We start from the raw sequence: 27174 nt of genomic DNA on the forward strand, positions 1-27174 counted from the left end.
TGTTAACCGTGTTAGCGCGGCTAACACATTGAAAAATGAAACAAAGAATCTTCACTGTAACGTTCGTGGTTCAATGGTACACAGAACAGACAAGATAAAAGATGCATAATTAGGCGGCTCCAGCGAGCCAGGCGCTGGCGCTAATGTAAGCCTTAACATTCTGGCTAACAATGCACACATTTTGTGTACTTGTTTTTGATACAATTTAAGATTAAACGAAATTAACGTGGAATAACGTAATACGATGTTTTTATAATATTAAAAATTTATGACACTCGTCTTACGCTGAGAAGGATTGACATGGAGATGTGATTTGCGTTTTCTGTGGTCTACGTAGGGTGAGATTTAGTAAGTTTTGTTTAAATTGGCCATTTTGTATGGGGGGAACATTGATTCAGGCTGTGGAGAAAAATGTGTTGAGAGTAAATGTACCTAAGTAATACAGTGGAACAGTGAAAGTTGCATAATGCGAAGCTTCATAATTTATACGCTCAGAATATTATTAGGGTGATCAAATCAAGACGGGTGAGGTATTTGAGACAGCGAGCGCACATGGGAAAAGTTATAAATACGCCTAAAAACGTCTGTTGCTATTCCACAGTAGATGAGTGTCAGGAGTTATTGGGACTGGTTTAACAGAAAACTGGCACCTGGATTTAATATGACACAGCAGATAAAAGTGGCACAAACGTTGGCCTACGTTGTCGCTTAGCCTATATTGTCAGAAGCTACCTCAGCGACCTGAAGGGTTTTGTTCCAAGATGACAACTCCTTTATCCCCGATCACGTAGATGTCCATGTGGGAGGTTTATTAGACTTACATTCTTCTTGATGCTTTGATTGGGAAAAAAAATTTAATACGCTATATCAGATACGTAATATGTGTATAAGTGTAATTCCTTTGAAAAGTACCATATTTTAACCTCCGTACTGGAATTTTATTTAATGAGCATGTCTTCTTTTGTTTTTTTCATAGAATCCATGATAACTTTGATATAAATTTAACTGCCGACACACCACACGCAATTTCAATTGACAAAGGAAAAGCAGGGAAGTATTTTTTTTTTACGGGAATTGTTAGGGACTTGAATATTTCTGTCTTCTGGGTTGTTGCGCCGTGTAGTCTGGTCGATGTTAACCAACGTTTCAGAGGTCATACTGCCTCCGTCATCAGGGCGATTCTTAGAATGAAGATTTCTGTCTTCTGGGTTGTTGCGATTTGTAGTATGGTCGATGTTAACCAACGTTTCAGAAGTCATACTGCCTCCGTCATCAGGGCGATTCTTAGTATGAAGATTTCTGTCTTCTGGGTTGTTGCGATTTGTAGTATGGTCGATGTTAACCAACGTTTCGGAGGTCATACTGTCTCCATCATCAGGGCGATGAAGATTTCTATCTTCTGGGTTGTTGCGCTGTGTAGTCTGGTCGATGTTAACCAACGTTTCGGAGGTCATACTGCCTCCGTCATCAGGGCGATTCATACTCACCGCTGTGAAAACCTCAAATCATACATGTTAGGGACTTGTTAAAAGTTATTAAGGGCAGAAGTGGCTTGCGTTCTTTGGCCATAAATCTCATTCATAGAATTGAAAGGGTCAAGAATGTGACTAAGTAAACAGCTACGATTGGAATCCAGGTAGGAAAGTCATGGAGATCATGTTTTCTGATAATGTGCAGAAATGCGCTGTGGCCCGAAGGGGTGTTTACAGCAGAGAAGAGTTAACCACACACCTCTTTGTTTTGCAGATATTTCAGAATGTGTGTAGGTTTGTCTTTTTATGTTACATTGTTTTCTAGACGTGTCATACCTCCAGGTTCACGATAGGTACACCGTTGTTCGGCATTGTGATTGATAGAATGAATTATGATTTCCAGGACTACGATAATTGTCTGACTTCCGATTATGTTAAGACAACCGCTGTCGCTTTGTTGGGATGAATCCATGTTTCGTATTCGGTTTCGGTTTCGAACTAAATTAATTACGCACAGGCTATTATGAATGTCACGTAGTTTGTATTAAAATATTTATTGATGATTGAAATTCAATACAGTTTGATATGATTAATAAACATACAATATGGCTGTGATTATGCAAGAGCCCACGCAGGTCACGATATGTTGTAACCTTAACGCTCCAATACGTCAGTTGAACAGTCGAAGTGCAATGATATATTTTTCACAAGTGTAATGAGCGTGTGTTGTCGAACAATACCTGGCGTCTCATTCTTAACTTGCCAGAATGAGTTTATTATCCTGTGCCAAACAAACCCACAGTATATCATCTGAGGAACCATTTTCGTGAACGCGATAGACTTCTCCAATACGTAATATAACATCGCTTTTTTGTTAACTGATTTCAATGCAATTTAATTTTTTGAAAAATAGAACAAATTTCAGAAATGGGTTGCGTGACACTTTGATCACTCTTTGTTCTGGATACGGTAATTAATTTAATATATATTTACTGTCTTATGTTCACATAATGTGATGTCTGCATTAAACTACTGTAGAATTCTTAAGTACTGACAGAAAATTGATGTCTGCATGCTGAAGACTCATTAAGTCAGAAGACGTTAAACTGTCAGACGGAGATGCTGTTCGTAAGAGGAGACTAACTGATATCGAAGTTGGGACCTATCGATTATTTTCATTCGAGCCGAAGTGATGTCAACGAACCTGTCGCTTCCTTCCTACGTGCCTGACAGCCGCTGTGCACTTTAGTGCAGCTGTCCCGTGCCACCGTGTTGGTATAACGGGAAGAACACTATTTAGTATCTTGGTCCAATACATATCGCGATGATTTCCCTTCTTAAGTTACTTCTTCCTCCTTACATTGTTTTAGTCACATGTAAATATTGATTAAACTCATGAAAATACCTTTAGTTATATAATTCATCTTCAGGTCCTTACAGACACATTTATATTAAACCTAATTAATTAGTGATTTTATAATACATAATATACCCAAGTAATATATTAGTCAAAAGATTAGAAGAGTCTTTAAAAAGTATTTACATTGTGCGTATATATTTATATTGTTTCATATATTAAAACTCTTGATTCACAAAGCCATATTGGCCAGTGTACATAATTTATACTTGTTTTAATATTTTAGTGTTATAAATAATACGTCTAACACTTGTAAGTAATATTATTATTTATAAAATATATGCTTATATAATTTTTCCTTAGATTATATAAATGTATCTGCATTTGACGCAATATTTATCTTTTGTATGTATGTTAATAATCACAAGGGATGCATAAAATAGATGTTGATTATATTCATGTTTCCTCTTTGTGGTAAGTATGGTGTATGGAAAGAAATTTATAAAATCCATAGTGGATTGTATAATAAAGAAAGTGTAGATGTTATACCATGCAGCACAAACAGACTTTGGAACGGAGAGTAGAAGAGAAAAGATTAATTAACAGTCAGATACTGGAAACGAATTTAATGAGTACGTATGAACAGTCAGGATTTAATTAAAAAGTATTACGATTGGTAAAATAACAATAACTTACAGACAAAGAAGATAGAGGAATTTAAAATAATTGGTTGACATTTATTTGGCGAAGACAAGTATAATTTAGTATACCTGCTAGCGAAAGCTACTAACGAACAAAATTTACTTTGAAAGTTGTTGGAGAGGGTTTTGTTGATGGTTTTTTATGCGAAATACAAATGTGCCAGAGAAAATATGTTCCTTTTGTAAAGAAACGAGAAAAAATGCTTTCAGGAGAGGAGGATTGGAAAAGTTGTTTCCATCGCCAAGAACAAATCTTTGAGCGCACTCTATTAAAACATTGTGAAAGTTGATATCGAAAAGTGGAATTATTACGAAAAAGACGCTTTTTAATTAATGAATATGTAGCCTAAGAAATAATAGGTCGTAGAAACACTTGAATTAAAAACCCCGAGCGTCGTGTTCGATTGGTTTGTATTCCTGTATCGTATTCGTGGGATCCCGGGTTAGAATCTAGTTCTAGTAACAGGTTATAATCACTGAACCTATACTCAGTCCCTCCAGGCCATTGCCGGAATATTGCCTTAAATTAGGCCTCGGCTAATTCTTACCATGTCATTATCCAGTAATCATCCAATCATCCCAAGGTATATAATCTGATGCAATGATAGTGTAGTTACATAAACTATGTACAAATAATCCTTAAAACTACATGAAAATATTTTGTAACGTCAGATGTAATTTTAAAAGAAATATATAGAAGATCAAAATTCAGGAAGACGAGAATAAATTAATTAGGGCAAAACAGTGTCGAAATAGATTAAAATTAACTGTTTCTGTTGTAAGACTGTACATCCTTAAAAACAGTGTTATGCGAGTTGCGGATCTGTAGGAATTAATTATAATATATTCCGCTCGTGCAGTACACGGAATCTTACGTTTAATATAAAATATATCCCAGGAGCTTAAGACTTTCCAGCACTCATTACATTAGCTTTGTACCAGTGCAGGTAACATCCGAGTGTTAGCATCAATGCTGAACACTGAATTTTGGTTTGCACAGTTTAAATACTAGCTAACAGGCTTAGAAATTTCCAAATCTCAGCTTTATATGACGTTCATTCCTATAACACAGCATTGTTTCTGTAATCCCACTTCGGATCTTACGGTTATATTTACAGATTATAGATGTGTGATATTTATAACAAAACGAATGCATAACGTAGGAAGAAAACTGGAAAGGGTACATTTAAAATCCTACATTTGTGTAAGCGGAAAGGAGTTGCGATGATGATCTTCAAATTATATGTGTGGACAGATTTTAAAGCTGTTAGACATCCTTACGATGTTAATATCCTGTAATTACTGTGGACACATTTTGTGACACAAAGACAGTCATTAAATAAGTATGGTTGTAAAAACACCGACGATTTTAGGTTAATGTTACACGTATCCTTAACACAGATGCTAGATGCACGCTCCGACCGTTTCAACCCCATATAGGCCTAACCTAGGAGCCGCGGAGGCTGACTGGATGCATCGAGGAAAATGTTTACCCGCCACGAATTGAATTCCTATCGTAAGGTCAGCTACCTTGGTTCCAAAAAATTCTGCAGTCTTTATTTCTCGAATTGTATTACGGCTGTCATTTCACCTCAGTTACTTCAGACGGTTATTTCTCAAAACATACGTAAAACTTCAGTGTTTTGACAGGAAGGGGTTAATCTTATTAAACACACTCGTGAAAACAAACGAAGGAATTTATTAAAACCCCTCAGATTTAAAACATCGCTTTTCCACAGCGATGATCGTAAGACAAAAATAGTCAGTTGCTTGAATATCTGGCACTTAAAATCTCTCTTTCTCACAGAAACTAACTCGTTTTATATAATTATGAAGACAAGTCAGCAGTTACCAAGACCTCCTCATCGTGGCCCGGTCTAGTGCGGAACAAGCATGCCTAGGTCGGCGACCCGCCTTTCCGAACCCTCTGTTTGGTCCGGTCGTTTACCTGCAAGCAGCAGGAAGGTCGAATGCGAGCGATGAACTAGTAATAGGCCTATAGACTTACATTAGTTCAGTTTGGTGCGGCACTGAAAATTCTGCCTGTTGCTGGGATGACAGCTCCTTTCAGTGGGCATTATATTAGATTACGACAAAACTATAATCAGGTCTTTTGTTTTCTGTGTTTGTCAGACTTGATCTGTCGCCGTGAGGAAGAACTTGTTAGATTCATACTTTAAGATTTGAAGCTTTGACGGCGAATGAATGAAGTGATGTCTTGCCTGGTATTTTACCGACGTTTCAGAGGTGCGGCTGTTTATCTGCTGATGAAGCTAATGCCTAGTCGAGAAAGCTTGGCGCTATTCACTGAATCTACCCAAAAGTGTTTAGGGCAAGATGATTATACCTATTATTTCGAGTTTATTCTAATGGTCAATATGAAATCTAAGTACACCCTTATAGCAGAACTGTTAACATTTATGTCTCGTGTATGGAAAACAGAATTGTAACTCCGATTACCTCACATCACACAATCGTTTTAATCAAACGAGGACAGGGAATTAATTTATGAGAACATTAAGAAAGAAAACAAAATAAATACCACAACGTATATTTTTTAAAAAAAATAGCTTATTAAACCTCGAAACTGAATATCCTGTTTCTACATACTTTAGATATAAGCCATTTCAAACATGTTATATAATAAAACATCGTTAATGCGTAGTAGAATTTTAACATGGCTGTCTTGTGGATATCGATCGACGTTTTAGGGAAGATTAGTTTCCGTGATCGATTCGTGAAAATGTCCACTCATCTAATACTGAGGGTAAGAATGTGTGGAGTTATACCTCTACTCCCCCATACGTCTGCATGGCGCGGTGCTTATTTATAAGCACTGGTGACAAATTTACCAAAACATTTTTATAGCTGGAATTAGATCAGTACCAGATGTATTGTTAGATTGGTGGAAGGCGTGTTGCAAATGCGTTTAGAGCCAACCGATTCCAGTTCTGCTTTCTCACCGTTGGTCTTTTACTTGTTTGTTGCTGGCATGTCAAGGTCAACAACCGCGCGAAGAGTAAAACCACTGTCTCTGCAGTGAGTGAAAAAGGGTTGCCAGTCGATTGTTTGCCCTCGAAACATTACAGGGATCTTTGTTCAAAATTCCTGGCATTAATTTGGAGAGGATAGATGATTATTTGTAAACGTTTTAGGAGCCCAGATGTTCTGTCTTGTTATTGAGGACAATACAGAGTAAAGGTAGCTCCAGATGGAACTGAAATTTGCAGAGTATATTACAAATATTTTAAAATTTTATGAGACAGGCCTCTCATTGGTATTCCTTATTATATTTCAATTTTCTAATAAAGATAGAATCGATAAGTGATTATCAATTAAAACATTTAGCAGATATCCTGCAAAATATAATTAAAAATTAAAATAGAACTGTAATTCTAGGCATAATTTTATAGGGTTTCAAGTTATTTTTCTCATTCTGTGGAAAACAGAAGTACTGAAGGTGCGGGGAAAATTTTTCAGGAGCATAATTTTGCATGATACACTTAAGTAACGAGATAATAGAGGTTCATGGATGTGGATGATGGAAAACACACGAAATTTTAATTAGAAGGGGTCTTAGAATTAGGCCACTTGGTAGACCAACACGTAAATGAAATGAAAATATTTAAATTGAACTTACGGAATTAATTATTTGTATTAGATTTAACCGTTGATACTTTATGAGGAAATCTGTTATTTTATGTAGGTAGATGTTAATGTCAAATGAATGGGAATCCTCACAGCTTCTTTTAAAAGAAGAAATTGTTTTAAATTCTATTTCGTTTGTAATTGTACTCTGAAATGTTGTAAGTCGGCTGTAATTTCAGAAACGTTAGCTGACGAACATCGTCGGTTGATAAACGATTTCAGTTTTTCAAGATGGTGACTGTGGATTGTGATCTTCTGGGTTGTGACGCCGTGTAGGCATGTAATAAGTTTCCACATTTTCGAAGGAAGGTGTTGCCTATATCTTCACTTTATATGGAGGTCATACGTTTCTCGTAAGCGCCGTTGACCACCTACAAAATTACACGGCGTCACAGCGTGGAAAACCAAATCCTAATCGTCAATTTGTTTCGTACTGCTTAAGGAGAAAATATTTTAATGTTAGAACATTTAAACATATATTTCAGACTGCGTTTGCGTTATTAACCCTTTGAAGCGGAGACTCATTAAAATGGTATTTAAGAATTCAGACCGTACCGCTAAGAAAACACTACACTATAAGAAGGTGGATGTCTTCTGGGTTGTTGCGCTGTGTAGTCTGGTAGACGTTTATCGACGTTTCAGAGGCACTTGTTGCCTCCATTATCAGGGCTACACTGTGCAACAACCTAGAAGATAGCCATCTTCATATTCACCGCTGTGAAAACCTCAAATCCTACACTACACCATACATTTACAAAGATCAACTTGTTAACGCTGTTTGGGGGAAATAATCCTTGGTTACAATGAGAATCATACTAAAGTAATTAACAGAAAATGAAGTCTAATTGATCGCTGAAGCAGATGGTATGTATCGTTACCATTGGGCTCGTTAGAGACCCATATACCGAGTTCTTGCTGACGTATATATTGCATTGTCGGAATGCAGTCAGGGAAAATAATTTAGTAGGCTGTTGGTTAAAGAGGTTCAAGCCGTATTTCGTATGAATTTAGTTAAAAGCAAAGCTCCGTTGTATCTTTGTTATTGGAAGTTTTCACGTCCAGAAGATACGAAGTTGTTGTCACCAGACAAGATAGACGATTACACTGATCAGGATTGTGAGTCAGCCGTTTAACTCTGTGATATTCTAATGTGCCGAGGTTAAGTTCTCAAGTTATTTGGCTCAGATCTTTTATCTCCATCTCGCGTTTAGATTCCAGAATGCGCTGAGGCAGGTCCTCGCTGGTTGATCGCATTCTGCTTGAATACCGAGGTAACGGTGGCATGTCAGGAAACTTTACCTACAAACCTTTCGCCTTCAGCAATTTTACCTGTCTTCCCCATTATTTGATTTCATTTTGTCCACTCCATTTATCTTATATTACATCGAACAAAGATGTATCCTTGTAAGATTTGAGGTTTTCGCAGCGGTGAGTATGAATATTTCTAAGATATTGTAAATGCGTCATATTGTGATTTATAAGTATTAAAAATGTATTAAAATTTTTTGCCGTCAATCACAAATATAATATTGTTAAAAGATTAAAACATCATTTAACGTTCCCCATCGAGTACTCGATTACATAGGAACTTACACGACTAGTTTCGGCTATAATTTAGCCATCAACGGGTGTTATGTAGTTTAAACTTATCACTGAATTACTGCTTTTTATTGTTTTTTATGATTTATAGTCTTCATTTTCTGATGATGTTCAAAAATTTTTAATATATTTTTAATATGAATATTTCTATATAATCAATTTTATTCACCGTCTTTACACAAGCTTATATATTGTTAAAATCACATAAAATTATAACATTTTATTAATTTTTAATTGTCAAATAAATTGCGTGTATCAATTATTAAATTTGAAAAAATGTTATAATTTTATGTGATTTTAACAAAAATGTTATAATTTTATGTGATTTTAACAAAAATGTTATAATTTTATGTGATTTTAACCATATATAAGCTTGTGTAAAGACGGTGAATAAAATTGATTATATTGAAGAACACAAGCATGACGCAATTAAGATATAAAAAAAAATGAATATTTCTGTCTTCTGGGTTGTTGCGCTGTGTAGTCTGGTCGATGTTAACCAACGTTTCAGAGGTCATACTGCCTCCGTCATCAGGGCGGTATGACCTCTGAAACGTCAGTAAACATCTACCAGACAACCCAGAAGACAGAAATCTTCATGTATCCTTGTATTTTTATCCGAAAAAAAAATACTTTTATTTTTATTCAATTTGGCTTATGTTAAACAGATCTTATCCTTGTATTTTATATAGGGCAAAAGTGATAGCTTTCATTTTATTTATGTGCTCGAATTGTGCAAAACTGAATCTTTGCATTTTATTTACATAATCAAAAGCTATTAAATGTAAAGTATGCCTACTAACTAACTAACTAAATGGCTTACGGAACCCGAAGGTTCATCACCGAACTAACCAAATCCCTCCACCGGACCCTGTCCTGGGCCAACAAAATCCAGTCTCCTTCAACTCCTATCTCCCACACATCCCGCGTGACATTATCCTCCCATCTACGTCTAGGTCTCCCCAGCGGTCTCTTCCCCTCAGGCTTCCCAACCAATACCCGGTGAAGTATGCCAACATATAATTTATTTATTTTTATGGTAATATTTAATATTTTTAACGAACTTTGAAAGATTAAGGAACATTGGGTTAAGTTAATGCTTTAATTAGGGTTTTAGTTTTTCATTAGTTGGTATTCGATTCAGTTTTTGTATGACACATTAATTATTATTAGGTTAGGTTACGTTAGATGGGTAAGATGTAGGTAAACTCCCATCGAACCGACTGTCTTCACGTACTGGTATATAGGTATACAGTGTCAAAATGTCTGTCTTAGTTTTGGCGGTCACGTGCAACAGAGACAAAGATTACATTGGAGATGAGCTGTTTAAGTCATATTGGAAGTCTGCGTAATGATGCGGTACTTGGTGTTAGTCAAATATCACGTGCGTTTTAGCGGTCATTCCCATCTGATGCACCAGCCGAAGAAAGTTCAATGTCACTCTCAACTCTCTCTCTCTGTCTCTCTCTCTCTCTCTTCCTCTTCTCATTCCGTTCGACTCGCGGGCGGCTTTCGGATGGAGGCCATACTGTTTTGTGGAGCATGACGAGTGCCCACCTAAATAAAATAATACATATAAAACTTGAAAACAAAAAAATTCTACGCCATTGTTTATAAATAGTGAGAAGAAGCAACACAGTACCACAATGATCAGAATCATATTTTAGTCACTGTTGTTTCTAAAAACTTTGGCTTTAAAACTGAAATTAAACAACGTCGAGGAAAATTAAATATTGACAAAAATGTTTGCTGAGAAAATACACGTTTGTAATCTTAATTCAAACATAAATGTGATATATAGCCTAATATGGTACATTCATTCGTTACTCTTAGAGCTGTTACAGAATAGCAAATGTAGCTTTATTCTTTTTTAGATGTTGCTGAGAAACATCTATTATCAGGATGTTGACCTCAAAAATAACCTCTGTCTTTGTTCGTGTACTTTTTTCAAGGGGTAAGGGTTAACTTTTTCGTATTTATGACATGCCTGATCGGAAATGTTAACAATTTCGGAGCTGAATTCCATAACTCTTCAAATAAGGATCTTGACTGTGCCTAGAAATAATTATCTCGTTGTTGTAGATTTTATGCCTCCATCCCCCCCCCCCCCCCCCCCCCGAATACCCATACTCACTTTTCAAGTCAATTCATGGCCAGCCATCAGTTTCTGTACCACTGGGGTAAGTGACTTGCAGTGACCTCCCTACTATAATATGAAAAATGTATATAAAACCAACGCTAGAGAAGACTGGTTAAGTTACGAAGAAACCCGAGTTATTCCGAAGATGTTAGTGTTGATGTGTGGGTCAGTGGCCCGAAGAAACCTCTTCTTCACAAGCGACCGACGGTCGACAAGAGGAGGAATGCCAAGTCCCCAGAGGCTGGAAGGAAGAACACTGAGAGAGACAGTGGTTTAGAAGAACAGGTCAGAGCACCATCAAGAAGTGGAATGAACTGCTTGATCGCACTCTTGCGCCACATAAAAATTGGGACTTACCGATTAACCGCATTTAGCAAAATACAATTAAGCAATACAATGTACAGTAAAAACCTCTCTAAGTTGGTCACTTAGGGTTCCACGAAAATGTGTCCAACTTACAGAGGTGTCCAAGATATAGGGAAAGAAAAAATCAAGTTGTAGTCTAATGACAAAATAATCTATTTACTTACATACACTAGCTACTAGGCTTACTTGAATTAAGAATTAATGACAATAGTATTAATAATAATCTTTTGAAGCCCACTCCCATGCATTACACATTACACCCCAGCCTCAATAACATTTTCTAAAGTTAATTTCACCAATTTTCGCTTCCCCGTCGCAAAAAGAAAAATTCCATTTCTGTTAACACAGTCTGAACCCAAATGCAAGCACAGTCTGTGTCTTCTGCAATACTGTAGTCCAGTTAAGGGTTCAGCAAAAGAATAGTTAAACACGTGCAATGCATTCCAGTGATGGCTTCAATGTCCATAAGATAATCCTCCAAAGACGAGGCATTCATCAGTCAGAAACTCAAAATAACAAAATTTGTAACTGAAAAAGTTTCCCTGAAAACATCGAAGTCAAGTGCATGAACCTGTCAAACTTAACAACAAAAGGGGTGTCCAAGATATAGGGTATTGTGGACATGTAAAATTATAGGATATTCGCCGGTTCCAATTAAAAGTGTCAAATATAAAGGGGTGTCCAGCTTGAGGTGTTTTACTGTAATTAGACGATAAATGTGAATTGGACTCTGCTTAAGAACCACGCCTTGAAGACATGGGAGCAGACGTAAAGCTCCACGAATTTCTTACCTTCGTACTAGGTGGGTACGAGTGGTGACGACGTTTCGGCCGCTTTATCCTCGGTGATCCGTTGGAGAGAAGTCTGGGTGGGCCCCAGAGCCAAACTGGACTCGACAGGAAACAGGGATGTTTCTTCCCAGTCGGGAATCAAACACTGACCGTCCAGTAGCCAGTCACTGTTCTGACAACCATTGGTCTCCCGACCGCGGTTCGAATCGAGAAGGTTTTGAACAAGATTTTTGAGTGTTAACTTCTGCACCACAGATTTGTCCCTGCTTGCATTGATTCTTCATTCGGTGATGCAAACCATTGTCTTAAATGCCAACATTTCTTTATTTCTGCGTGAACATGCATTTAATATGTGAAGGTTGTCATTTCTGAACCTGTTATTAGTCGACAAACACAAAACACTAGACAGCATTGGACTCCTTTTTTTATTTGCTGAGTAATATCCTTTTCCCAGTGAGTGATGAAATGTATTTATTTACGAATTTTAGAATCGCAGATGTAGAACAATGGGACATGTGACCTGACTTATCTGAGATTATGATCGGTCCGTTGCTATTGGTAGAAGTTGTGTCTCATTTTCGAGTTCAAGGTCTTCTCCGATCGTCAGTCTAATCGTTACCTGTCATTTCCTAAGACTTTTTATCTTTCCTGTGTTTGAAAATTGAACCAACCAACTAACTAAACACACAAAATTACGTTATATATATTTATCTTCTCTGGTTGATTATTTTTAACACCGAGTTTAGTTTGACTGAGTTACAAGAATAGTGTGTTTGTCGGTTATGTTAGGTTAGGTTAGCATGTGAGGCGTTTCTAGTGTTTGTCCCGCCCCGTCTTCAGGTGGAAAAACTACGTGATTCTCATAATACTGACAGAATTTTATCAGGTTGTTATACTAATATGTTAGTGCTAACTGTTGAGATTGAACCTGGGATCTTTTGAATGCGAGGCTAGCACGTAGATCAACACACAAAACGGTCCCTATGTCAAATATACCTCAGGAAATGAACATTATTGAACATAGTATACTAATAATAAATCAGCCTCGAATAATAGCTAGAAAATGAACGTGAACGATACATTGAAAAGATATGGGAAGTGGTCGTAGTCGATTTAAAATAATCCCAGTTTTCTCATGGAAGCACTGTGAATAACCGCAATTTTTTAGGGTACCTGATGACCGAATCCAAATTCGAACCAGAGGTCCCAAATACGAAGTAGGAATAATAATCATTTTTGTCACGTTCAGTTTATTCATACTGAATACCTGTTGGAAATGCAAACGTTGTGTGCAAAGGAGCAGCACGTTTAGTGTTTTGATATTTGGAGGGGCTTTTGGACGTATGGAACCCAGACTATTTGAAAACTACAACGCTGTATTCTGTAATATCTCGGTGATTTTTTTTCTTTTTATAATTTTGAAAAAAAATAAAGTAAAATGTCAACCACTCTGAAGTAATATCTAATAAAATGGATCACAAAGAACTAGTTCAAGAACAGGGAAAGGAATTGCCCACTATTATTTCCAAAGGCCTTCTTCTTCCCATTTGCTTTTATGGAGCATAAAAAATGTGTCATGAAGGTATTGTTGCAACGAAACAGGGAGCACTAACATTGCTGAAAATACAAAGGATACCAGAAACCTTTCCTTTGAGAGTTTGTTGAACTACCCAAGACCTCTTCAGGTCAAAAAACTAAATTCCTTGAGAAATATTTTACAATAAATGTTAATACTGTAGATATTTCGCCTTAATACGCTTATGCACTTGGAGTTACTTTTTCAAATTTTCTGAATTATTTCTACCTCGTATTTCCTAAAGCACTAAGTTTCATTAAAACCGAGAACATATTTAAAAAGTAATAACACAAGGTGCATTATATACCAAGTTATATTGGCCTTAAGGAAGAAACTGTTTCGTCCATCATATCAATCTTTCTTCCCCATTGTTTGAAATGTTAAATGCAGCGTTATTGTTAATAAATAGATGGATATATATCTGCTCTCTAAAATCGTAGAATTAATGATTATTTTACCCGTTGTTTTGTATGGGTATAAAACTTGGTCTTCCACAGAACACATGTCGATAATGTTTGAAGACAGAGTACTTAGGATAATACACGCATCTAGCAGGGATGGAGTGACAGAAAGTTGGAGAAGATTATATAATGAATTCATAATTCTTGACTAAATATTTTATGAATAATAAAATAAAGGGGGCATATTCTGTGAGGGAAAGATGGGGGAGATAAGAATGTTGGTTGGAAATGCTGCAGAGAAGAAACCACTTGGACGACCTACATGTAAATATATATATGGGAGGATGATATTAAAATGGATCTTAGGGGAAATATGGTGTAGGTTGAATTAACCTGGCTGAGAATTGGGGATGACAGATGGCTCTTGTGAACACTGTAATGAGTCATAGGGTTTCAAGAAAAGGCGAAACATATTTTGATTAGCTGAACATAATATTTGCTTCTCTGGACGGGCTGTGATCTATGCATTTGGTTGGTTGGTTGGTAGATTAACTAGTTACTTAGGAGTTAGAATAATTGTCGAATTGGAAATTTGGCAAGACACAAAGGTGTTTTTAGCCTTTATCTGTACATGTAATATTCCGAATCACAAACGTCATTGTTCCTATTTCTTAACTTCTGTTAGCCGTCGCTCACTTATTATTGTGTATTGTCTAACACCAGCCAGTGCTTTGGCTAGAAATTAATAATGCGAGTAATATCTGAATAATTGAAACAAACCCTTTATCTTTTCATTTACCATCATGATTGTCATTATTACAAAACCAACCAGGCTAATATTTAATTATAAATATTTTTGTAGAAACGCCATTTTGAACACTGTCCATTGTCTGAGGTACACTTTATACATTTTTCACATACCTTAAGAGAATCATAAGAGAATTATAAATATTTTTGTGCCTGGAATGTAGGACACCAAACGATGGATGTCCCTCATTCTCAGAGCATTAATAGGCACTGGTTTCTGAGTAAGCCTTCAGCTATGTTAGAACAGCAGGTGTTGCTGAAACTCGAAGGCCAAAAGTGTGGTTCTGTGGTCCTCCAGCGGTATCTGCATTTAACATGCCATGTTCTAAATGCAACTAAGAATATGGGTGGAATTTAACTTTGCTTCGGTCTAACCTTAGACACGACACGACATTATTTCGGGAATAAGGCCTTTTTAAAATGACCAATTTACTTGTACTTCATTAAAAACTATTAAAATGACTAAGGAATGTTAAATGGGCGGAGCATGTAGCACGCATAGAAACGATGGGAGATGCATACAGAATTTTACTCTGAATATCTACATTAAAGAAGTCACCTGGAAGACGTAAATGAGAGGATAATTTTAAAATTAGTCTGAAAGAAAAATAGAAAGATATGTGAAATGATTTGTCTCGCTCAGGATATGGAGCATTTGTAGGTTGTTATTAATATGGTAATTAATAGTCAAATTGCATAGAAGGCAGGAAATGACTTGGTTACCTAAGCAAATTTTATCTTCTCAAGATAGAATCTGCTCTATAAAATTAGTTATTTCTGGAAGATCTTACTAAATTCTGTATAGTTGAAATCTGTGTAATCTTGGAGTAGGTAGGTAGGGGCACAGAGTGTGAGACGTGAAGGAGGTTGAAGAGATATGAAACATTTCATTGATGATTTCCACCTAACGTTAACTGTGTTCAGTCTTACATTTGCTGGTTTAAGACGTTTGATTGGTAAAGGAGAAGAATTATTTCCTGGATACTCACAGAGGCCATTAGTCTAAAGACAGAAGTAACACGTTTTATTTCTAAAAATAATCATCGCTTCAAACAGCGATGGAGACGTCTGTTAAAGTTACGTTAGCACCGATTGAGAACAGGCTTGTGCGTGGGTGTGACATCACATTAGGTTATAGGCGGTTAGGGCATAGGCCTATATATATATATGACCATGTTTTCCGGGTTAACAGCCTCTTGTGTTACTATGACAACGATAAGATGCCACTCCACTCCATCTCCTCGCCTACCCGCATAAATATGTAGCTTGGGATCAAGGGTTCATTGCCCGATTGTTACTGCTCGACTTTTACTGATAAATGTTGTGTTTTTTGTTCTATTTTCAATGCAGTCCTTGTTCTATATGCCTCTGTGAATCCGTTGCGAAGGAGTTGTATTAGGAAATACACTGGAACCTCGATGTAACGCGGGTTTCGGGGGACAGCTTCAGTACCCGCATTATATATGAAATATGTAAAACATATGTAATCGTATTTGGGGACATGATCATAGCCACGGTTTGTCCCAGTCCGCGTTATAACGAGGTGCGGTATATCGAGGTTCCACTGTATTCCTCTTTGAGTGTTCAAAGATAATATGGGTGCCGTTTCCGTCATGAACCCAGGACTCATTTTACAAGTGACACTAGAATTAACAGACTGGTATATCGTCAACCTAATTTAAAATTACGTAAAGTTTTTTTTAAGATTGGTGATTCTATTCTGAATTTGTCTCTCTGAAGAAACGTTCTGAAGAGAATCTAAGTTATTCATAATCTGATCTCAGCTCAAGGGAAGAGTTTAATATTGGCTGATATGTCGTCTGTACTTTACACTAAATATCTGATTAGCAACACGAGGTTAATATGTAGATATGTTTATTTTGATATCAATTTCGTACGTTGAACTAAGTTTATTTCCAAACGATTCCTTTATCATGTGGTCACAACCTTATGTTTATTAACCCTTTGCAACCGAAGCTCTTCTAAATAATAATTACAGATTCAGTCTGTATCGCAAAGAAAACACATGCGTCATCATTACAGAAATAATTTTTTTAATACTATTTGAAGAAATAATTGCTGTTTGCAGTCTCCTCTGGGATTTAAAGTGTTAATATTTTAAGGCTATTTTATTTTAAGATGATATATCAACCTCTTGAAAGTTTTTTTGTAGAGAGTTATGAATGTAATTATCAAAGATTAATTTACTGAAATTAAACTTAGCAAGTAGCTTTCAATATTTTTAATTGAGGAACTCGAAATCGAAATTAATTCTCCCCAATCAGGGTACGAATACGAAGTAGGACTGTAACATTGAACTACTGTTGCAGAACAAAGAATACTCACAAATTGGAATTCACTGTGCAAGTCAGTTTATGTGGAGTATGTGGTGAATATTGTGACAATCTTTCGGTGTATGTATCACTCCGCCGCTGTTGTAATCTCATAGAAGTTTACCGAAGGTTTCTGTATGGTTCTCCTTCTGTTATCAGCTAAAATGAAAGTGTTGTCAACCAAAGAATAGTCGTGCATTTCTAATATTGTATTTTAGTATGTGTACAATATTTAATGTCGGATTAATTTGTTCGATTATATTTCGCAAAGCGAGAAAACTTTTGCATAAAAGTTTCACTACTTTCTTTGGGAATAATTATTCGTTCACTTTGTATTCAAACACTTATAGGATGTTTGTTTCCACTGTTGTTTTGTTTGGAACACGTAATTTCTTTATTAGCCACCCCCCCACCCCCACCTCAAAGTTGTTGTAGAAGACGTTCAAAGTGCGGTGTGATCCATTTCAATGCTAAAACGTTTCTGGTACAGTGATATTAGGTCTAGTTGCCGTTATAATAGTTTCAGAGTCACTTCCTGTGTAATTTACCGGAAGTATTTTAATTTTTGTTTAACTGTTGCATATATTTTGTCGCTTCGAAGGCTTGGGTAAAGTTTATTGTGACAGCGCAAGAGTTCTCCTTCGATCGATCACTTTCCCATAAAACTGAACTGCTCGTTTGTTCATCTCTTCCTTTGCTTACTTCTCTGTTTCTAGCTTTGCGTTCTTTATTTGTCTGGGTAATTCAGTCAAGGTTCGGGAGCGATGAACCCCCCGTCCTTTTCATGCCCGGCCATAGCCCCCTGGAAACATCGTACCGTACAAACCATGCGCTGCCTGAAGGGGGGGGGGGGTTACAGGGAGAACTGTACTATGATGGTGGGGGGAAGAACATGTAGTAGTAGTTGTTTTAGAGGTTAACCAACCACAGCGCTGCTCTTAAGTTTGGACTTCGATATCATTGGTTGTTCAACCACTGGATAGCTTCATTGTTGTCAATGACCTCCAACTTTGAAAACTTCGTTCTCTCTGTGGGTCCAATATCTGTAGGAGCATGTGTACAAATGCGTGCAAAAGCCTTTTACTACTAAAACGTCCGGCCTCTTGTTTCTTTGCCTCTCTTCTTTCCACCGTTTGGTGTTTCTTTCTCTGTAGTCTCACTCTCTCTCTCACCTTCTACACTCTTAAATAACTATCACTGTTTCATGTAAACGAATGCCTTGCTGCTTGTAAGGGTGAATATCGCGTGGGTTGTCGTGCAGGTAGCGACGTACCGTGAACCTTATTTACGGCTCGCGCGCACGGTCGTCGTCCGTCGTCATTCCGAAGCACTCCCATCATCGAGTCCACCACTGCACGGAGCAGTTGCATGCAGCAAGCACTTTCACTATTCACCACGACTTCACCCGAGTGAGTCGGTACGGTAGTGTTTGCTAGTTAGGACCGAAGACGTGTCTGTCACACCACATGACAATACAGCGCCGGCTACCGTCACATGCGCTATGTCGTGCCGTGAAATGGAGTGTATCATGCTCGTGTGTTGTTAACAGAAAATAATAGTAGTACTTCGACTTTTACAGTTGTTTTATAAGGATTGAAGTTAGTGAATTGTGAAAGTGTTTTATTAAAAGTTTTCACCCGGATTTTTGTGAATGTGTTCATCTGCACCGATTTATTTATATTGTCTTGATTGTAAGTGTAGTGACAATGATTGTGACAGAAAACAACCAGCTTCATCAGAAAGCTTTTGAAATAATGCAAGCGGACCATCTTCAAGTTCCTGAGTCTACAACTCCGGGTATTATGATGGATAGCACCGTCACATCAGGACACAGAGAACCGGAGCTTAAAATAGGTACACCGGCTTTTAAAAGTTCTAGGTGTTACTTGTGCTAAGCGTCGATTCCACTTTAACGTGACCTCGGGTTATCTTTCATGGACCTTAGATCTTACTGAGACAGCACCGTGAATGAGTATTGCCAATCGTCATTTTTTTTTCAAGATTTCTTAAGTGTCATAGCCACTCTTAATATGCGACTGGTTAATATTTTGTGTTCTAAGGATTTGTTTTGATCCTTACAGGTATGGCTTATTTATAGATAATTAAATTAATACTGAACTGGAAAAGATGTGAAAGGAAGTGGTAATTTAATGTACTATCCCGATATTTGCCTGGATAGACTGAGGAAAACCTATCTAAATGATGAGGATAGCCGGTTTATAAGTTATTAATAATTCAGTACAGTATTTTGAGGTTGTAGATTGTGATGTTAATGACTGAACTGTTCTTTTCCCACAGAATTCGATGGGACGACAGTACTTTGTCGTGTTTGCGGTGACAAGGCTTCAGGCTTCCATTATGGAGTACATTCCTGTGAGGGCTGTAAGGTGAGTGCACGTGTTTGTTTACATACGTGAGTCACGCATTTAGTCATTTCTTTGAATGTTTTTTTCTTCCCATTGGGAAACCGTGAAGGTCGAGAAACTTGATGTAAGCATGGCCTTATCAGTCAATGCATTGATCAGATTAGTATTGTAATAGAGAATGCCATGGTGTGCGAGGAGAAGTGGTTTAATTTGTGCTACAGTCTCGTGAATTGTCTTCCCGAATTGTTTTATGAATAGCCTATCTAAGGAGAATCTGTATCGGGCCCAAATTTCTTCTATTTTAATCCTCTAAGTTTCTGTACGGTAACTTTATAACTTAAATCCGTTTAAAACAGTAAATTATCTAGGTGGAAGACGTGAAGCTGTAAACTGGATTAAATTATCTTGAGACATGAAATTGATCTTACGAGTTGCATGAAATTCTCTTGACCAACTGAACTTCGAAAGACAGACCCTGCGCTCTGAATTACAAACGTTTAATTATAGTCATGAGATTTAATTGATGCAGTATTTATTAAATTATTATTTACGGAACAATATAGATATTCCTAAATGTAGCCATGTTCACATTAAATTTCTGACTGGAAATTAGCCCAAGAACGAGCTTAGTACCTGAATGATTTCTGTGCAGTACAAATACTAGCCCCTTTGTTGTTACACAGAATACATGTTTAAGTCAATTACTGCCATTAATCTTTTAAGGTCACTACGCCGGATGTGGTCAGGTGTGTGGATTAAGTAATCCTTATGTTGTAATGCCCCCCGGACGCGTAACATAAAAGCACGGTGAAAGTCCGTATGCGCATCTACGTAGAGAGAAAGTAAGTTTACAAGAAAGTAGGTGCAAAGAAAGTATTACGTCACATTGAGCGCAGAACGTAATGTAACGTAACTTGAATTAATCCCGTAGCTCTCGGGGTCTATTTCTGTACGTCATTCTGCAGAACCCAGTAAAATACGTGCATGAAAATGTATTCGATTTTGTTCAGGATTAATATAGTGGCTTAATGAACCCGATTATGAAGACACAATACAGTGTAATTCGACTCTAAATGTTGTAAGCGATCTGCGATAAATTTCGCCCTATGGAACAGCATGTAAAACCTCAGTCAGTGTAGTCTAGTTCATCGATGTAGTATTTATAAATTCCGTTCTTACCTCAAAGAAAACACTACGTTTCTATTACAAAGATCATTTCGTCAGTGCTGTTTATGGGAAAAATCGCTGTCTATTCTTTTAATCATATGAAGTCCATGAATGTACTCTGCGAAATGCAGTTATTTAAGTTAAATCAGGTGGTAAATATACTTGCTGCTGGGTTTAAAAGGGTTGTAGTTTAATTGAACTACTTTGCTCTGGAATCTCGCTTTAGAAAGAGGTGGTAATTTGGGGTGTTACTGTTTTTGCTCTGTTTTCGTACTTGACTAGTAATGTAGGTTTAGCTAATCAGTTGTCGCAGTGCGCAGTGCGTCTTTCGATTTGATGGCGTTGGCGAGTTGAAGGTCGGTTATCGTGGAAGTCAATGGCCGCCTGCATGGATTACAATGTGGGCTGGGCCTGAGTTCAAGGCGGCCTTGGATGCTCTTCACATCTGAAAGGCGAATAACCTTCAAGGATTAGTTTCAAGAGGGGCAGGGAGGAAGGTTCTTAAGAAAGGAACAAAAGTAAATGGTGTTGTCTAAAACCGACCCTGACCTTCGGTGGTTGTGGGGAAGCTACAAAAGAGACACAACATTTATGACGCGCTTAAACTTCTTTCCTTTACATTTCATATAATGGTCAACTTCTCGTACAGAAGATGAGAGAATAATTGTTTTGTGTATAGTTTATGCTCCTTAAAATGCTTTAGTAATGCCCTCAGTTTGAAACCTCCCGTTGAAAGACGTAGAACAATAATTTACATTTTAATATGGTCCTCCCACCAAATCTGAGGTTATCGCAGTGGTGAATATATGATTGTGATCTTCAGGGTTTTTGAAGCCACTCAGTTTTGTTGTCAACTTTTCGGAGGAATGTGTCGCCTTCATCTTCACGGCTGAAAGTTGATAGCCAGCTACAAAACATGGCTGCAGAACTCAAGAGACCACAATCAAATTAAGAAACTGATCCTGATGATGGAGATAGACCGAGTCTCCGAAACGTTGGTATTTAATAGCATATATATGGAACTCATGACAGTGTACAACTATCAACTTCCTGAAACTGTGTTTTCCCCTTAATATATGAGACAAAGTTGCATACTAGTACAAAAGAAAATACAAAATTGTTTTGCGAACAATAGCAACAAGCTTTCGTCGAACTGAGTTTGCCAAGGAAGCACAATAACATGACAATGCTGTTACAGTTTTGACAGAATGCCCCAGAATCATATGCTACTGCATGAGAAACTTGTTGCCAAGTTGTTAGTTTCACTGCAAATACTATGCACACTGACGTTTCGGAAATGTTTGATTCTGGTGAGATAAATACGCAGTTCAAAATTAGGTGCTCATTAGATGAATAAAATATTTTTTAGGTACCCCCACCTCAAAAATATTTTATTGCTCTGATGCCCCCCCCCAAAAAAAAATCCCAAGCTGTGTGATGGGACATGTTTACTGTTACCACTACCATCAGTTATATTACATGGCCTGATCATGTAACCATTAGAATTGTCTCTCCTAACCATGATCAACCAAAGGCCGTGACTACTAGCCGAATGAATGTGTCCTTGCCCTAAGGTGGCTAGATCTTTCGCTTCACCTTCATCTTGAAGGATTACTTCTCCACCATGCGCGACCTTGAATTCACTGCTTGGTCGCACGGTCATGTACCTTTCAGCGGCACCCGGTAACTCTCCCTTTCGAAGCAAGCTACTCTCTGATTGGCTGTTGCGAGTCTATCATGCACTCTTATTGGCTTGTTTTTAGATAGCAGTGAGTTCATATCATATGTATTACGAAGTAACTTTAAAGAGTAAACATATTTTTTACTCTGAAGTGCAATAAGAAAAAGTTGTTTTCATGGACTTTTGATAAATGAAATGAACTGCAAATATTACATGCTTTTTCAGGTTTTAGTGTGCTAGATGTTGCGAAGATCGTGTATTGTACCGCTGTTTTGTCTCTGGGCTGTAACGCCGTGTGGTCTTACAGGAAGATACCTGTAAGTCCACACAGAAGACCAATATAAACATATTCATCGCCGTGAGAACCACAAAGTTCATGTAATGTGTAACGTAGAATCTTTTAATGAGTGTTGAAAATGCAGACGTCGAATATTAACATATGCGTACACTTACCAGTAGTATTTATCGGTACAGACTAAGCAGACGATCGTCTTATTGAACTGATTATAACAGGACCAGAGGACAGGCGTAACATCTCCCTTTTCCGTCTTCGTGCTACAACGAAAATATTGAATTTACTCTAGGATTTTACAAATCGTAATATTTCATCACAAATTTGGGCTAGAAATTGTTATAAATGCGTTGTTATATATCAAAATAAACACTGATATTCATCGCCCTGATGACGGAGGCAGTATGACCTCCGAAACGTTGGTAAACATCTACCAGACTACACAGCGCAACAACCCAGAAGACAGAAATCTTCATACTCACCGCTGTGAAAACCTCAAATAATACTGATATAACAAACCCCTATGTGACAAACTTCAGCGAGTGATTACATTTTCAAAACAAAGTTTAATCAGCTGAGTTACACACCTGCAGCCCTGAAGAGGGAGACAGTGTGTTCTTAGAAACGCTGGTATCCACCACCTGCATTTAAGTCCAAATGTATTGCCAACCAGATGACGAACATTGACATCTTGACCGCCGTGAGAACCTATCTTATATAAGTGTAGTACGTCACCGTTCGTCATTCTCTTTGGAAGTCAATTCACCACGCAAACGCATTGCCAGATGGAGGCAAGAGAACGCGGAAGTCTGGCTAGAATCGACTATAGTTCAGGTTGCTTTTGTCACAACGTAATAGTCTGCCAGTAGCGAGATTCAGCGACAGGTGGCACTAATGAACTGGGTCATCAGGTCGTCTCTTTCGAAGTAGGCCTACCCTCTTTAAGCGTGTTGAAACCAATATGAAGATTCTGCTAAGATTTTATGACGCTCAAGCAACCCTGTTAAGCAATGAAATTTTTTTTGTAGATTTTTCTCTTACTAATGCTTTACGGTGCTGCACAGTCAGAATAATGCCCGTGAAATCGTGTCACTAATATAATTTCGACCCAAGACACTTTTCTTTGACAATTACAGAATTAGTATTGCAAATCATAGTTAAATAGGTATTAGGGAATACATTTATTTACTGTTCTATTAGAAAATTCACTTACTTACTACTTATTTAACGACGCTGTTTTACCTGTAGAGTTTATTATCGTAATGATTTATATTATTGTAAATTGGGGAAATGTTTTCTTGGTGTTGTCTAAAAAATACTTAATGGGTGGGTTTGCTGTTTGTGTTCAGACCAGCATTACTCTGCGATGTAAATCGACATTTTTATACCATTTAAATTATTATTTTTCGTGCCAGTTTCTTACTTGTCGCTAAAATATCTGCCACACTCTGGAACCATAACAATAGCAGTTTCTTTAACCTGTGTTACCTGAGAATACTGATTCGCAATAATAACACCAGACATTAACAAGATGGAGTTTTGAAGCGATGAAGTGTGTTTTACAATGCGTCATTATTATAAACCTGTAATTTTAGTGATTACAAAATGTCGCAGCGCACCATCACGAAATGTAAGTGATAGTCTTGTATATGTTTCAAACTGAGGGTGGACTTCGCAGTTTTATTTTGTACGTGTATTAATTTGAACGAAGTCCGTTCGTGGTTTTACCTCAGATACTACTGAACGGATTAGTATAAAAACTGGTGTAAGAGTTTGGGATTTTGGTGTAGTAATAATTTGCGTGTAATTTTAATTTATTTTCCTTTCAGTAACCCGTCACTTGTTAAATGAAACTTGATGCAAATACTCAGAACATGAGCATAAAGCAGTCATGATTAAGGCCGACAACACTAATTTGCATAATTATCGGTATAAATAATATTTAACAAAATTAAACGAAATATCAGAGAAATTTGCAGCAGTAAACTTTTTTAAGTTTGCAAAGTAAGGAATCTGTACTATTTAAATTAGTAACATTATGCATTTAATGACGTATAAAAATTGCGTCTTTTCAGTTGCAATAACTGAACATCAGCGTCATTGAGCTAAGGTAGAAATCTCTCAGAAAATAAACGTACCCCACTCCAAATTCAAACGATTATTTGTCTTTGTAAGAAATGCATAGCTCTCCTATGTGGAAAGTTTTGTTTTTGTAAAGTATAGCAGAACGTCTCATAATAATTAAAGTACAGACCTGACTTGTATTTAGAACACTGAAAAGAAAGTAAATCAACTTACTTCCTGCAGAGAGAGAGAGAGATATGTGAACTGAAACAAACCCACTTTAATATTATCATCATTATCCATGGCCCTACAACGCAGTGTGGGTCTTGGCCGCCTCTGTAGGAGGTTACTTAACATATTTAGACAATTGGTAGGACTCCTTGGACGTGTATTATGGTTCGGGGTAAGCAGAAAATTGTAAGAATACTCATTTGTTCACATCAGCAGTGAGAAAGTTGTCGCCCGATTTATTACAAACGTCTGGTTCACATATTCTGGTATATAATACATAAGTAAAAGTAAAGCTGTCCCACTACACGCCATGTAGGCGCTTGGGGGGGAGTAGTATAGCTCCTACTCATTCTTGACCTCAGCACTAGATGGGGGTGAGTGATCAGCATTACACCCGCGCTTTACCCCCCGGGAAAGGATTCCAGTACCCGTTGTATAGGAGGCTGGGTGGCCCCCAGACCCGGTCTGGACGCAGAGGGTAGAGGAAAAATTCTCTGCCCTCGTCTGGGATCAAACCCCTGTTGTCCAGTCCATAGTCGGCCACTTGCCATCAAAAATATCGCCTCGAAATGTGGGAACGTATGAATCAGTAATTATTACAGGTCATGTTTATTAATGGATGTTACTTTGTTGTGTTGTGAGAGTTGATATGTAATTTCGTATTTTAAAAGCAAAGTCTGGATTCTGCGCGTGTCTAATTACAAAAATTCTACGTCGTATTTGAAATGCGTGTCGTATAGGTCATCGACTTTTCCTATTGGTGTAGAAATGTGGTTTATTATTATTACGTTTGTTTAGTAATTTGTCAGAAATTTAACTTCCCCACAGTCTCGATAATGTAGGATTGCTAACCAAATAGCTGTCTAATAAGAGTTTACCCTAAAAGTAAATATTTGCCCAGTTATTCAAATGGCTTGCTGTAGTCGTGGAAGTTCCAAAGCGTAATAACAAAAGTTGCATTTGGGCCAGATTTCGAGCCATTTAAGTTCAGTAACACAGCCTATTTTGGTTCCATAACTCTTACCATATACACAAGGTATTTTTATTAAAATTTTGTTTCTTTTTCTTATTGCCCTCAAGTACTACATGACGAAACTCTTACATATACTTCATCATCAGGGCAAGCACCTCTGAAACGTCGGTAAACTTCTACCAGAATACACGGCGCAACAACCCAGAAAACATCCATCTTAAGATTCTGTAACTCTTTAAGGTACAGTTCTAAAACTCGTCTAGAAGGACAGCCACGAATATAAGAGTAGTTTGTCCTTGGATGGTATTCAAACTGGTTTATCTGCCGAATATGAATCAGACTCTTTGATTCTTTCCACTCATCAGCTTCTGAATCCTAGTTACAAGGTTCATACAACATTACCTCCTATAGCCTAGCCTTATTCATTTTCCTAAGAATTTTAGGTGACCTGTATAAATATTTCCCATTATATAATAACCTTAACTGAACGTTTGTTTTATTCTACGTATATTAAATTACTTTGTTGTTAAACGCTTCGAATTTGTTTACATTAGGTATTAAAAATCAATAGAGTCGAGTAACTTATTCACAAATTTTAATAATAAACTATTTGAGTTAGTCTGTCCCTTTATTAATTTAACATTTGTGCCCCAAGTTTCAAATAAATTAACACAACGGAAGTGAATCTGATAATACAATCGATTGACGTGCATTAATAATGAGGAAAGGGTCACTAACTTAGGAAACACAGTAGCTGGTTCTCTGTGACGTCACATTGGTTCGCATGCCATCTATACGACCTAACCCAGAAGTTAATACAGTAAACTGTCGTTCAACATGCAATTAGTGTGAAGAAGGGAGGGTAAAAGTGCGGGAACTTGAGCTGAATATTTATACTATTAAGATTTGCGAATATTTTTTTTTTTTTGCAGATAAAAACGAAAAGCATAACCGTATTTAGCTTTTTAAACGTCAGTGGTATTTTTCGTATTTTACTACAGAATGCATAGTAGAACGCCATTAATCGAATTTGACGCGTCAGGGTTATAATTGAATGTATATATTTATATTTTACGCGTATAACCGAATCCGCGTTGGACAAATTCGTGTTTAAGGAGGGTTTAGTGGCTGGCTCAGTTGTTGCTGGAAATACGTAAATGGATCGAAATTAGATCAACTAAGTCACTGGCTATACTAAACCACAGTGGT

General features: G+C 37.2%; 1 protein-coding gene across 3 annotated transcripts in view; it reads left to right on the top strand.

Moving 5' to 3' along the window:
• Eip75B (Ecdysone-induced protein 75B) overlaps positions 1 to 27174 on the top strand; it is a 175575-nt gene that overhangs the window by 122042 nt on the left and 26359 nt on the right. For 2 of the 3 annotated variants that reach the window (XM_022082375.2, XM_022082377.2), the window contains exon 2: positions 19490 to 19578. In XM_022082375.2, the coding sequence (XP_021938067.1) occupies positions 19490 to 19578 (89 nt within the window). Of the gene's footprint in view, positions 1 to 18616; positions 19046 to 19489; positions 19579 to 27174 lie in introns of those variants that run through there. The other variant, XM_022082376.2, reaches the window with a different exon arrangement.

This window comes from Zootermopsis nevadensis, unplaced genomic scaffold (assembly GCF_977971745.1).
Source record: "Zootermopsis nevadensis isolate Lab colony 2312 unplaced genomic scaffold, Znev_1.0 Znev_ptg000019l, whole genome shotgun sequence".
Classification (NCBI taxonomy): Eukaryota; Metazoa; Arthropoda; class Insecta; order Blattodea; family Termopsidae; genus Zootermopsis; species Zootermopsis nevadensis.